The following is a 14,159-nucleotide window of genomic DNA, read 5'->3' on the forward strand; positions in this document are numbered from 1 at the left end:
GAGTGCGTCAGAAGATCTGGAACTGGGTCCAGAATCCAAGGGTCTTCCAAAAGATGAAGTCAAAGGAAGAGGAACCAAATCTGACGAGGCCAATAGGGAGCTACTAGAATGATGGTCCTTCCCAGGGCTTTGGCTTTCTGTAATACCTTGGGTATCAACGGGATTAGTGGGAATGCATAGAAGAAACCCGGGGGCCAATCGTGAATGAGCGAGTCCCTTGGGGCTTCTCCCGGAGGGGGAATCAGGGCAAAGTAGCTTCTGCATTTGGTGTTCAAGTGACTGGCAAAAAGGTCGCAGCAAGGCTGGCCCCACCTGTGGAATATTTTGTCACCTATTTCTATCTTGAGGGACCACTCGTGGGGCAATACAATTGCTCTGCTCAACTTGTCTATCACACTGGGATTTCCCTGGGATGTGCATTGCTAACAGAAAGAGCTGGGTGGAAATAGCCCACTGCCATACTCTGAGGGCCTCGTGACAAAGGGGGTAAGATCTGCCTCCTCCTTGTTTGTTCAAATACCAGACCACTGACATGTTGTCTGTCTAAATCGCAATCGCACCCAGAGGAAGTGTGTCCTGGAAGTACTGCAACACCAAAAGTACTGATCTCATCTCTAGGACACTGATATGCAGATGTCTCTCGATCGGTCCATGTGCCTTGGGCTGTCTTTCCTTGAAAATGTCCCTGAAAATGCCCAACACATCCTATCAGGGAAGCGTCAGTGGTCATTGTGGCCGCTGGAGGGGGTAGCACAAATGGGCGTCCTATAGTAAAGTGAGGTCAACCACCACTGAAGATCCTTTTTGCAGGAATTTGTGATCATTATCATGGGAAGCTCTTGGTAAGACCACTGGGTGAACAACAGCCATTGTAGTATCCACATGTGCATACGACCTAGTGGTATGGCTAGAATTGCTGCTGCCATCATACCTAACAATTTCAGAACTTCTGATACTGAGTTTTTGGACATTAGAATGCGGACATGCTGACGGAGAAGGAAGACTCTTTCTACTGGTAGTCTTAGCATGTTGTTGGTGGTGTCCAGTTCTGCTCCGATAAAGATGATATGCTGCGATGGCGACAAGCCAGATTTTTCTGAGTTTATTGTAATGCCCAGCTGACTGCAGCGTGACAGAGTGGAATCCCTGGCCTGGTGGTGGCGATAAGGAGCCAATTGTCTAGGTAAGGAAACACCTGGAATCCTAAATGTCTCAGGTGAGCCGTGACCACTGCCATGCATTTAGTGAACACACTGGGGGCTGTAGTGAGACCGAAGGGCAGGGCTCGAAACTGGTAATGATTGGTTCCCAGCCGGAAGTGTAGATGATCCTTGGATGGCCTGGCCATTTTTATGTGGTAGTACGCATCCTGGAGATCTAGCGAGCACATCCAATTGTCTTTCCCTAGGAAGGGAAGTATTGACTGAAGCGTGACCATCCGAAACTTCTCTTTCTTTACAGATTTGTTTAGTCTGCTGAGGTTCAATACAGGTCTCCAGCCCCCTGTCTTTTTTGGAACGAAAGAATCTTGAGTAAGTTCCGGATCCTGTCTGGTCTACTAGGACTAGTTGGATGACTCTTTCTTAGCAACATCTGGACCTCTACTGTTGCTTGTTCCCTGTATCTGGGTGGAATGTCCAGGATTTTCCTTGTCGGTGGAGGGGGTGTGGCAAAAGGGATGAAGTATCCTCTGGAAATGATACTTTGTACCCAGTTGCTGTTTGTTATTTTGAGCCAGGCGTCTGGGTACAAAGATAAGTGCCCCGACAACTGCTTCCAGAGCAGGACAGTCGGGTCTCCTTTCAGGAGCACTGGTAGTGCTTCCCAAAGAAGTGATAACTGTCACCATGGTGTTGAGGCCCCCTTATGCCACGAGGGCGGCATCTTCCACTATTGCCCCCTCCTCTGCCCCTGTAGGGGGGGGTTCACAACGTGTGTCCTGAAAGGCTCCTTGGGCTTTTCGGAACCACATTTTCCCTCCCCTTTGACCCTTGGGGTAGGGTCTGGAACGGATGGAAAAACAGACCCCAACGGCAGACAGAGTCTTTCCGTTCTGCTCACTCCTGGTTAAGGTTTCCTTGACTTTAGGCCTGAAAAAAGACGAGCCATCAAATGGGGTATTCATGAAGGATGACTTGAAGGGCTCCACGAAGGAACACAAGTGCATCCAGGAGTGTCTCCTAAGAGCAACTCCTGTACCCGCTGCCCTAGTCGTTCCATCAGCTGCATACGAACTGAGGCGCATGGATAAGTTTCACTATAGAACTGGGGTTAGCAAGCTGGACGGCAACTCTGTCTGCAGCTCCTGTACCCTGAAGAGCATCTCCCAGCTCCTTAAGGAGATCTTTGTAGTGTAACAAAACTTCCAGACACCACCACAGCAAAAACGATACTTGGTGTCAAGGTATCATAGCATTAATACAGCAAAAACCGTTACTAAAAGTCACCTCCCCTCCCAGAATTCAAAACAATATATCCAGTTACCACTCGATTTTAAACAGCTGAATAACAGGACGCAGTCACAATAGATGCGGTTATCAAATTCACCTTTAAATCCAAATGAAATAGCAAAAGTATCCAAAATATCCACAGCAATACAATATCTTTAAACATTTTATTCGTTGTACAAAATAAAACAGAAGCTCCTTGTAAGCACTTTCGGGTTACAGCAAACCCTTCATCAGACATTCAGTTATCACTTCTAATAGCAGCATTTAAATAGTTTAGTTTGGCACCAAAATTCATCTTAAAGTGACATTGACCATAAACAAAAGTCAATACTAAAAGGCACTTACATCATTCATATAAATAAAACAAATATACATACCTATATAATATTTAACAATTTCTAAAATAAAAACAAAACTATTAAATAAATATTCAGATACTAATTCATAATATACTAAGAGATATAAATAGATTATAAATTATAGGTAATACCAATTCATAGTGTGTTTGCATGTATATTATTTGCAATCATATTTCATCATGGCATTCATTACCTTTATAATTATAAATATAAATAATATCAAATATATCATCTAAATTAAATTAAATAAAAATCATGTACTGGAAAAGAAGAAATATATAAATAAATAAATAAATGAAAAAATATATAATAAAAATACATCAATATTATATAAAACATTAAAACACTTAAAATGTATATATAAAGATATGGTATCATAATTTATGCTTCAGTGGCCTATTACTCAAAAATGGCTTTATTGTTATCCTATCACTTAGGCCTTTCTCTTTGTCTGACTGCATACGAATAATCCATCTATTTTCTTCCTGTTCAGTATAATTTCTAATATTACCTAGTCTATTGTTTTTTAAAATTATTTCAATGACCATAAACTTAAATTTATGACCCAAACCACTGTTTAAAACATGCTCAGCTAGTGCATTGGTATCATCCTCACGATTTATTGCGTATATATGTTCTCTTACTCTCTCTTAATGTTCCATTACTTTTGCCTATGCAGAAGCTATGACATTTCTGACAACTTGCAAGATATACTATATCTCTAGTTTTACAGTCAGCATAATGCTTAAAATAGTATATCCTCTCAGTGTCCGGATGCACAAATGTATTAGTAGCCATCATATATGGACATTGATTACATCATCGACATGGGAATGTTCCCTGTCTACTAGATGAAATCTTGGGTTTATAGTTATTCTTGTTATTGTAGCAAAGAAATCTTTTAAGCGATTTATTATTACAATAACTATAACTAGGACTCGTCCCTACGATTTCTCTTATATCATTAGCTATTAATATAGCCCAATTCTTATCAATAATCTCTTATATCATTATTATTAGAATATGGAATATTTAATCTAACTTTTGTATGTAATTGATTATTATTATTTTGTCTATTAACCTGTAAAGTGGTGTTCTTCTTATAATATGGTCTCCCTTTCCCATTTCTATCAATAATCTGAGGATCTAGGAGAACATTAGCCTCTCTTTATGAGGATAGCCTCTCTCCATAAATTCATTCTTTAAATTAACCATAGTTTGAGCACATGTATTGTCATTACTTGTTAGATGTGAAATTCTTCTTCCTTGATTTATTATAATATTTTGAAAGATATGCCCTGGATGCATACTTGTACGATGGAGTAGACTGTTTTTCCTGCAATTCTTTCTATATAAAGTTGTAGTAAAGCTGCCATTTTCTTTGGTGAGGAGAACATCTAAAAATTCAATTTCTGATTTTGACCATTTACCATCAAACACCAAGAAACTAGTGGTATGATTAATACAATCTATAAATGTTTCTAGATCAGTATCACTTCCTTTCCATTGAAAAAACACAATCAACAAATCGTTTATAGCATAGTATATTGCTACTAAATTCTGATCCAAGAACATAATTTAACTCCCATTCAGCCACAACCAAATTTGCATAAGAGTTGGCACAAGGTGTGCCCATAGCCACTCCTTGTGTCTGTAAATAATAATCATCTTGATACATAAAGACATTATTTTCTATTACACCATGACCCCCCATTAATATTCCAAAACGTGCACGCTGATTGGCCAGCATGCACGTTGTAAATCGACTTATACTAATGGAAAAAGGTCCGGTCGCCCGGACTTTTTCCATTAGTATAAGTCTTTTTTAAAACACTGTCTTGCTATGTTAAAGGAGTTTAACATAGCGACACAGGTTTAAAAAAAGCAATGGAGATCTCCGTTGCTTATTTTAAAGCTGTCTCGCTATGTTAAACCCATTTAACATAGCAAAACAGTTTGTAAAAAGCAACGGAGATCTTGCTTTCTCCGTTACTTTTTTCAAAACGGTCTCGCTATGTTAAATGGGTTTAACATAGCGAGACAGCTTTAAAATAAGCAGCGGAGATTCTCCGTTGCTTTTTTTAAAGCTGTCTCGCAATGTTAAACCCATTTAACATAGCGAAACAGTAAAAAGCAACGGAGATCTTGCTTTCTCCGTTGATTTTGCCCACAGCTCTGACGTACTGCATAGGCATACGCATGCGCAGTACATCAGAACTGCCGCGGAATACCAGACAGGTATGCGGAAGGGCAGCAAGGAGGCATTATACAATGCCATTATTTAAGAAAAGTAATTTTTTTTTTTCTTAAATAATGTCATAGTATAATAGCAATTAACCCACTTCTGGGTGTGGATAATGCTGGATTTACCCATGGTTGGCTTTGTTTGGTCCCTCGGGCATCGCCCTCGGGACCAAACCATGCCAACCGTGGGTAAATCCAGCATTACCACACCCATGCGTGGGTTAATGCTATAATATCAACTCTAGCAACATAGTACATTTCATAATCATATTAGAGTCAACATGGTTATGGCATAAAAACGCTCTCAGGAGTTCTAATCCTTCATTACATCATAAATAACGATTTCACACCTAATGTAACCCATCCATATATCTGGTTCATCAGTAACATTGTCAACTTCTATACTAAAGGTATTTAAAAACTCTTGTGTATCTTTAATTATAGTTTTAGTTTCCCATACTAAGTTCTTAAGTTGATTTTCAACATATATGGATAGAGGCTCAGTGAGCCATCCTCCACCTGAGACTATAGGTCTCACCTTAGGTTCAGATAAACATTTATGAACCTTAGGAAGCCCTCTAATGATTGGTATAGTAGGATGTTTAACTAGAAAATATTTATAAAAATCTGCATTAATAATATTAGACATAAATAAATCATATAAATTACTATGCATGTCATGTATGATTTTGTTAAGCTGAATATTATTAATCAATTGGTATGTTTCATTATCATGTAACATTGTTATCATAGTATTAGCACAGTAATGTTCATCAAGAATAACTTTAGCTCCTCCCTTGTCAGCTGGCCTTATCATAATATTTTCATTGTTACTCAAATTAAATAAAGCATCATATTCTCCATTGTTCGGTTTACTATCATAAATTCAAAAGTAAAAATAAATAATGTCTTTATTTTCGAATTTATGCATCAAAAATGAACATTTTCGAATAATAGTAAACTCGAAAACAAAGGTGTATTGTCGAAAATGTCGCTTGCGACATTTACGGCGATACACAGCACGCCCACCCTTCCCATAATCACCTACCTACCTAACCGAACACACAGTTATGCAGGGGGGCTGCACCCCCCCCCGTGGCGGGCTGTGCCCCCCACACCCACCCTAACTTAATATTCCAACTCTGAGATCGCACTACAGTGAGGAAAGGGATGCATTTCTCTAACCGCACTGTACCGCGATCCCCTCCCATGACCGAAAGTTAGAATTGCAAATGCACAGTTCATTCGCAATGCAAACCTTCGCTCATGTCACCTGCCGTAATATGAAGTATTCGAACATCTGATGTTCGAATACTTCATAGCCGTGCAAATGCACGTCGACATAATGATAGCAAACCCCATTGTTCAAATTACAAAATTTATGATGCTTACCATTCTTACTATTCCATATATTTATTAAATCTTTTTCCACCGATTTATCAAAAACTTCCAACATAGGATGTTATTTCTAGTAGCAGCATTTAAATAGTTTAGTTTGGTGCCAAAATTCACCTTAAAGTGACATTGACCATAAACAAAAGTCAATACTAAAAGGCATTTACATCATTTATTTAAATAAAACATAAATATACATACCTATATAATATTTAACAATTTCTAAAATAAAAACAAAACTATTAAATAAATATTCAGATACTAATTCATAATATACTAAGAGATATAAATAGATTATGAAGGTGAATTTCGGCACCAAACTAAACTATTTAAATGCTGCTACTAGAAATGATAACTGTTTATCTGATGAAGGGTTCGCTGTAACCCGAAAGTGCTTACAAGGAGCTTCTGCTTTATTTTGTATGAATAAAGTGTTTAAGGATTGCATCGCTGTGGATATTTTGGATACTTTCGTTATTTCATTTGGATTTAAAGGTGAATTTGATAACCGCATCTATTGTGACTGCGTCCTGTTATTCAGCTGTTTAAAATCGAGTGGTAACTGGATATATTGTTTTGAATTCTGAGTGTGGAGGTGACTTTTAGTAACGGTTTTTGCCGTATTAATGCTATGATACCTTGACACCAAGTATCGTTTTGCTGTGGTGGTGCCTGGAAGTTTTGTTACGCTAATCAATTTGTTTCTTCGCTGGGCGCCTTTAATCTGCTTCTGCTTTTTCGTTTACTTACTAGATCTCTTTGAAGTCTCGTAAAATAGGCTCATAGGTAGGTACTGGCTATCGGCCCTGGGGCCTATACAAGCCCAGCCAAAAAGGTACCCTGGCTTTTGCCACCCAAGAAAATTTTTTTCCTGTGCCACTGTCGAGCAGAGCCACAGAGGTGATCCCCGGGGTGAATTTCCTATTTCCCATCCAAACATCAAGATTTTTCTTGAAGAGTGCTAATGAGGAGCTTTGTTTGATATAGACAGGTAGTTTATTCCACAGCATGGGAAGTCCCTGGGACAGGAATGTATCCCTCCGGCATGTTCTGTTTATTGTGGTGACAAGATTTAGGTCCCTAGAGCGTGTAAGCTTGGAGGGATTGGGATTTCTTTAAGTGGAGCATGTCCAACAGCTCTGGGTTTGACATCGCTCTGTATGTTAGGCGTGGGTTAAATGGACTTCTTTAAGTGGAGCATGTCCAACAGCTCTGGGTTTGACATAGCTTTGTATGTTAGGCATGGGTTAAATGGTTTTCTTTAAGTGGAGCATGTCCAACAGCTCTGGGTTTGACATAGCTTTGTATGTTAGGCATGGGTTAAATGGTTTTCTTTAAGTGGAGCATGTCCAACAGCTCTGGGTTTGACATCGCTTTGTATGTTAGGCGTGGGTTAAATGGATTTCTTTAAGTGGAGCATGTCCAACAGCTCTGGGTTTGACATAGCCTTGTATGTTAGGAGTGGGTCAAATGGATTTCTTTAAGTGGAGCATGTCCAACAGCTCTGGGTTTGACATAGCTTTGTGTGTTAGGCATGGGTTAAATGGATTTCTTTAAGTGGAGCATGTCCAACAGCTCTGGGTTTGACATGGCCTTGTGTGCTAGGCGTGGGTTAAATGGATTTCTTTAAGTGGAGCATGTCCAACAGCTCTGGGTTTGACATGGCCTTGTGTGTTAGGCGTGGGTTAAATGGATTTCTTTAAGTGGAGCATGTCTAACAGCTCTGGGTTTGACATGGCCTTGTGTGTTAGGCATGGGTTAAATGGATTTCTTTAAGTGGAGCATGTCCAACAGCTCTGGGTTTGACATAGCTTTGTGCGTTAGGCATGGGTTAAATGGATTTCTTTAAGTGGAGCATGTCCAACAGCTCTGGGTTTGACATGGCCTTGTGTGTTAGGCGTGGGTTAAATGGTTTTCTTTAAGTGGAGCATGTCCAACAGCTCTGGGTTTGACATGGCCTTGTGTGTTAGGCATGGGTTAAATGGTTAAGAGAACGAAGAGCAAAAGTCCCTGAACTAAGCATGCGCTTCTTATATCTATCCATGATCCTGGAGTCTCTGTTAAGAGGATGGACAGACGAGGAAGTTTCAGACATTTCCTTTTTGGTGGCTGCTGCCCCCACCCACCATGGCATCAACTGGCACATCTTTTGTCAAGAAGGATTTACCTAAGGGGGCAGATATGAACTTATTAGGCCCCCTAGGGACAGGCTCCATAGTATCCGGAGACTCCCATGCCCTTCGTGAGACCAGCTGCATCAGCTCATCAAAGGGCAGAGGCACCCAAGAGATGGAGGGCTGAGACCCGAAAGCCTTCAGGAGGACAGACTCATCCTCAGTAGGGTTGGTGGACTGCCAGTCACCCCTCTAAGGATTTCCAGTATCTCAGCAGATGAGATATCCTCAGAGGGGGACCATGGGGACCCTTCTGATTCATCCAAGTCAGTGTCAGATGTTAATGACTCCTGTGGGGACTCCAAATGTTTCATCTTACACACTCTTCCTGGGAACCTCATCAGTGGGAACTTCTGGGGAGGCCTCGGAAGAGCATGGGCCACCCAATGGGTCTTCCTGAGGCTCTGGGTCTCTGTGCTTAGCAAGGATCTGTAAGGCAGAAGCAGTCACAGGAGCTTTAGGGGATGAAGAAGCCGGACTGGAAGCTGAGGATGTCTTGGGAGACATAACTCTCCTCATGGCTTCGAAGTCACCTCAGCTCAGATGCGAAGGGACAGACGGATCCGAGGAAACAGTCGATACCCCCGGCACTGGGACAGTGGGCTCCAAAGCCCGACAGTGTCGGCTCTTAGAGTCCTCGATCGGCACTGAGGACATCAGACTGAACGGAGCCGAAGACACTGGTGCAGGCATCGGCTCCAAAGGCTCCAGCTCTGGCTCCGAAAGTATGGCTCGAAGGAGGAAGAGATACAGCTGGCTTAAGGGTCTTCGGTTCCGAAGCCACCTGGGTTGGAGCCGATAACTTGGAAAAGGCCAGTGCCTGTAAAAGCTTCTGCACCACCCGATCCACATCCAAATCAGCTAGGCTTACAGAAGATTGAGATGATCGGACTGATGGTACCGACTGGAGAAGAGTTGCAGATACTGGTTTCCAAGACCAGGGGCTGTCTCTGAAAAGAAAAGGCAATCGGCTCCGAGACCTGTGGAGCCGATGTCACAGACTCTCTAGATTTTTTTTTTATTCTTTTGCTTCTCCAGAAGTCTTGGAGGACTTTGATGACTTACTAAATCCATCCTGGCCACTCAAAGCCTCCTGGAAAGAAGGTTTCAACAAACCCCTGTCAATAAGCTTTCTCTTCTCTCTTGGAGAACTCTAGAGGAAAAAGAATGACATATAGAGCATGTTTTTTGTAGGTGCAAGGCACCCAAGCAATAGACACAATTCACATGGCAGTCAGTAACAGACATCTTCTGCCCACATTTAGGGCATTTTTTAAAACCTGACTTAGGGTGTTTTTCTTTTTCATCAGCCATGACAGAAATGGACACACCCAACAACAGCAATATCAATTAGGCTTCAAATAAAAAACAGGTTAACTATAAGCACACAGATACACACAAACACCAGCCTTTTAAACTAAGGCAAACTATTAAGCATTAATAAGTCTTTTAAAAAATAGGCTATCAGCAGAAACACACACAAGCCTTTTAAACTAAGGTTAACTATCACTACTAATGAGCCTTATAAAAACAGGCTAAATTTATGTGCACAAGTCTAAAGTTAAACCTAACAAGCACACACACACAGAATTTTAACAAGTCAATTCACACTAAGTAATCAAACAATAGTATTTAAACAATATATGTGACAAAAGGTCACTGAATAAAGAATTTTTTAGTCAGAGAAGTTAAATAGGCCTATAAGAAAAATGAGTCCAAATATACAGCTATGAAATAGCACACACGGAAGGGAACTCTATAGATAAAGCTTTAAGAGCATATCTAACCTAAATATCTACCTACTATAGTGAAAACTAATAACAATATTTGTAAAATAGTTAAGTATTTAAAGTTTACTGGCCCGAGCTATCAGGAACCTCCGATCAGATGCAGCGGCAAATTACATCGGAGGTAACTCAGGGTGCATCATGGGATACAGATGTGGCCTTGAGCTACTTGAAATCCTCGAGCTTTGCAGTAGGTACTGACTCAGAGCCGAGGGATCTCCGAACCCATCAGTAAAGAATGAACAGCGAGACAGATCAACTTCACATCGTTCTTTTAATGCTGTAAGTCAAAGCTTTTGTTATTAAATTAATCTAAATGAATATAGGATTTAAAATCATAATCTTTCCTCAAAAACCTAAGACAATAGAAATGGATTTCTTGTGTGTGTGAATTTGGATGGAAGTGGGTAATCACACTATCCAAAAAGCACTCACTGTTTACTTTCTAAGGAAATATGATTTAACTGCAATAAAATTAAACTAACTGCACTTACAAAAAATTTACTATGGTTATAGACAAAATTAAAGACCGAGACAACACCGCCATGCTAGTGGGGTGAGTGTCTACTTCAGGATGCAAACTGAACACAGAGGAAGCAAAAACAAAGTCAAGACATTCAGATGACTAAGACTGTAACCTTGTTCTCTGGAGCTCTTGGACCTTACATCTGTCTTTGCAGCCTGTCGCAATACCAGTTCATGGACCCTGCAGGAAAAACAAATGGACAAAGTGCATTATAATGCACTTTTTTTACCTTGCCGCTGAGGGAGTCAATGTCTAGATCTGCCTTCTTGGCCCACTTCTGCCAGAAATTAGGATCATCAAGAGAGATGTCTGTTCGATTCTCAGATGCCACAAAGCTTGCCTAAAATATACAAAAACAGTAACAACTGAAACATATAAAGTTACAAATGTGTGAAAACAACTACTACAGTACTTTAAAGAATGGTATTCTTAATTTGCAACAAAACATTTTGAAGACCTTGCTGAAGAGCTAAGGTCCACAAATCCAGCAATATGGAGACTTGATCATCTACTGCAACCCCCCTCCCCATGAGACCTTTGCTGCCTCAGGCGGGCTTTACTAGCACATGCCCTACAAACGTGCATGCAAACAAGGAACGGAAAACCAATGTCTGAGTTCCAGCAGGTCGTTGCCACTCCAAAACTCATTCAGTCCCTTTCTTGCTCTTTCCCGGGTATTGCTCAACTCCACTGTTAGTAGCGGTCAGACCAACGTGAATTACAGCACCCTGCTACGCCCTCTGTGCAGTAGCATCTCCTTAACCCTGCCCCTAGGCTATCTCCTTTCCAAGAGCCACTAATGTTACCTCTTCCTCCCTTTGCCCTCCCACTTTTTCTCTAACAGTGAGCCCTCACAGCTTTCTCACCCTACCACACAGACTGCCGCATATACTGCTGGCATCATAATGTTCCTTCTACTACAGGGCTTGCACAACAGGAAACTGAACTTTAAATGAGACCTTCATAGTACCCCAAGCAACAGAAGAATGCCATCAACATGTATGAAATGCACTCCCCATGCACTGCAAACCTGTCACACAATTAACACTTGTTGCCACCCTCTCACAATAGAAGGCACGACTTCAAGTAATTTGCATTCCTCTTCTGGTCTACTCTGGATCATACTGTGATGAGAAGGCATTCTGTAGATTCTCTCACAAACATGCACAGCACCTCTCTTTTTGTTTTCTTCTCCAAGAGACACCATCTTTAGTATTACCTGTCAACCCATCTTGCAAACACTTCTAGTCCTTCCACATGTAATTAATGTATCAATCTCACCATTAGCATATTCTCGAACCCAAAAAGAAAACATTTGATACAAAATCTTGGAACTTTTAAAGCTAAACAATCTTCCACTGAAGTGTCTACCTAATGGCTACAACACATTTCAGTCAGTCAGTTTCCTAGCCACCTCACATAATTTAATTTTCCTACCAAAGTCTATAACTAATGCCAAGCAGTGTAATGAAATCTGGTTAAAACAATTGGATGAAGCCTCATTTCCACCATAATCACAATCTTTTCCTTCTGCACCTCACTGGAGACCTAGTCAGAGTACTGTATCAAGCTGAACTAGCAGCACCTCTGCTTCTGCACTCAAAGTCCATCAGCTTCTTCTGCAGAATATTCTGCAGCCTTTCTGGGGCACAAATAAGAACAATAGATCAGCAGTAACCTGGCATGTTTTTAGACAGACTTTCCTTCTACTGTACGCCCATTACACGTTTAGTGTTGCAGCCATGCTCCAACTAATAAAACAAGGTGCAGTCCTGTTATTCACCAAGTATCAGCGGGAAAGGACAGCTGTGTACATTTACCATAAATGTAGATGTTCAAGTGTATTCACTGTTGCAGTCATCACATTTGGGTTATCTGATGATGATGACTGCAACAGTGAAACACGAAGAACATCTTTCAGTACGCTAGGGAAGCAACATGTCTGGGCCTTGCTTCCTTATCAGCCCAAATATGGAATATTTTCTCTACTTCATCCATAGTCACTATCACTTCACCATTTGCTCCCATATCACCTGTACCACCCTCCTCGGGCTGGCACTCTGCTGGTGGGGTTCATGCCTGTTTAAATAAGAATAAACTAATTCTACCAGATCTAACTCCTATCCCCAAAAAGGCAGTCTCAAAAGTAATCAGCTGCATCTTCCTCCTACATTTCACTAAGTTTCTAAAAGATTTTGTTTTGGCTAGCTCTTCAGGTCCACCCCACTATTACCTTGCCAGACAACTCTCAAGTTAGGTTTTTTTTATTTGTTTTTGTTTTGCTATTTGGGGGTGGGGGGGGGGGCATCACAACAAACTTCTCAACTTTCTGTAGGCCTTGCTTTCTATAATGATAGCCCACTTTATATTCCACTCTCTAAAGCTAGACAGGTTACATCTGTTTAGATTATACTTTTTTATTTATTTCTCACTTATTAACCGGGTTAGTCCAACTGAGTTTGCAAACAAACCCATTTTCAGTGGAGAGCTGAGGGGGAAAAGCCCCAGCAAACGTAAGTGAAAATAAAATGACAATATACAAACATTAAATAATCACAACACAAAATAATTGTAAAAAAAAAAGGTTAAGTATTTGCATTGCATTGATAGTAGGCAACCCATTTTCAGTGGAGACCGAAGGAGAAAGATCCACAGCAAACATAAGCAGAGATAATCATACAGGACAAAAACTATTAAAAACAACACTGCAAATATGAAATGAATTATAAACAGAAAAAGAAAAAAATGATGAACATTAAGGGGTGCACTGATAGCAGTGGTCTAAATTTACCACATATAAGAGTAAAAACAAAGATAATGGTTGTTGAAAAGAAGGAGAATGTACAGACATCGATAGGAAGTGGGGGGGGGGTAAGAGAATGCGACAGGGCTGTAGTAGTAGAGCTGTGGGCTTAGGAGAGAAGTGTAAGCAGAAGTTACTGACAGAGAAAAAAAGATAGGAGATGCAACAGGTTATACAGTGTAAGAGACTGTGTGTAATCAATGCAGCGGCATAATTTCAAGTTTAGTAGGTGGGATTTGAGCTCCTTTTTAAAAGAGGGAAAGAAAAGGTTGGATCGAATATGGAGAGGGAGTTTGTTCCAATATGGAGAGGGAGTTTGTTCCAATTTAGTGAGACAGAGTGTTTGTAAAGTAGTTTGTCAATATTCCTTTTGGGTTTATAAACTGAGAAGATGCGATCAGCACTCCAGAGAGGGGGGGAG

The 14,159-nt window shown here is 40.6% G+C and overlaps 1 protein-coding gene across 1 annotated transcript in view; it reads right to left on the reverse strand.

The window, feature by feature from the left end:
- The window catches only part of CHD8 (chromodomain helicase DNA binding protein 8), a gene marked incomplete in the record, with an annotated part of 4,119,653 nt that overhangs the window by 1,635,765 nt on the left and 2,469,729 nt on the right, over positions 1 to 14,159 (reverse strand). Inside the window, 1 exon segment of the mRNA XM_044057960.1 lies at positions 11,165 to 11,275. Within this exon segment, the coding sequence (XP_043913895.1) occupies positions 11,165 to 11,275 (111 nt within the window).

This window comes from Protopterus annectens, chromosome 16.part0 (genome assembly GCF_019279795.1).
Source record: "Protopterus annectens isolate FY-2018-M chromosome 16.part0, PAN1.0, whole genome shotgun sequence".
Taxonomy (NCBI): domain Eukaryota; kingdom Metazoa; phylum Chordata; order Ceratodontiformes; family Protopteridae; genus Protopterus; species Protopterus annectens.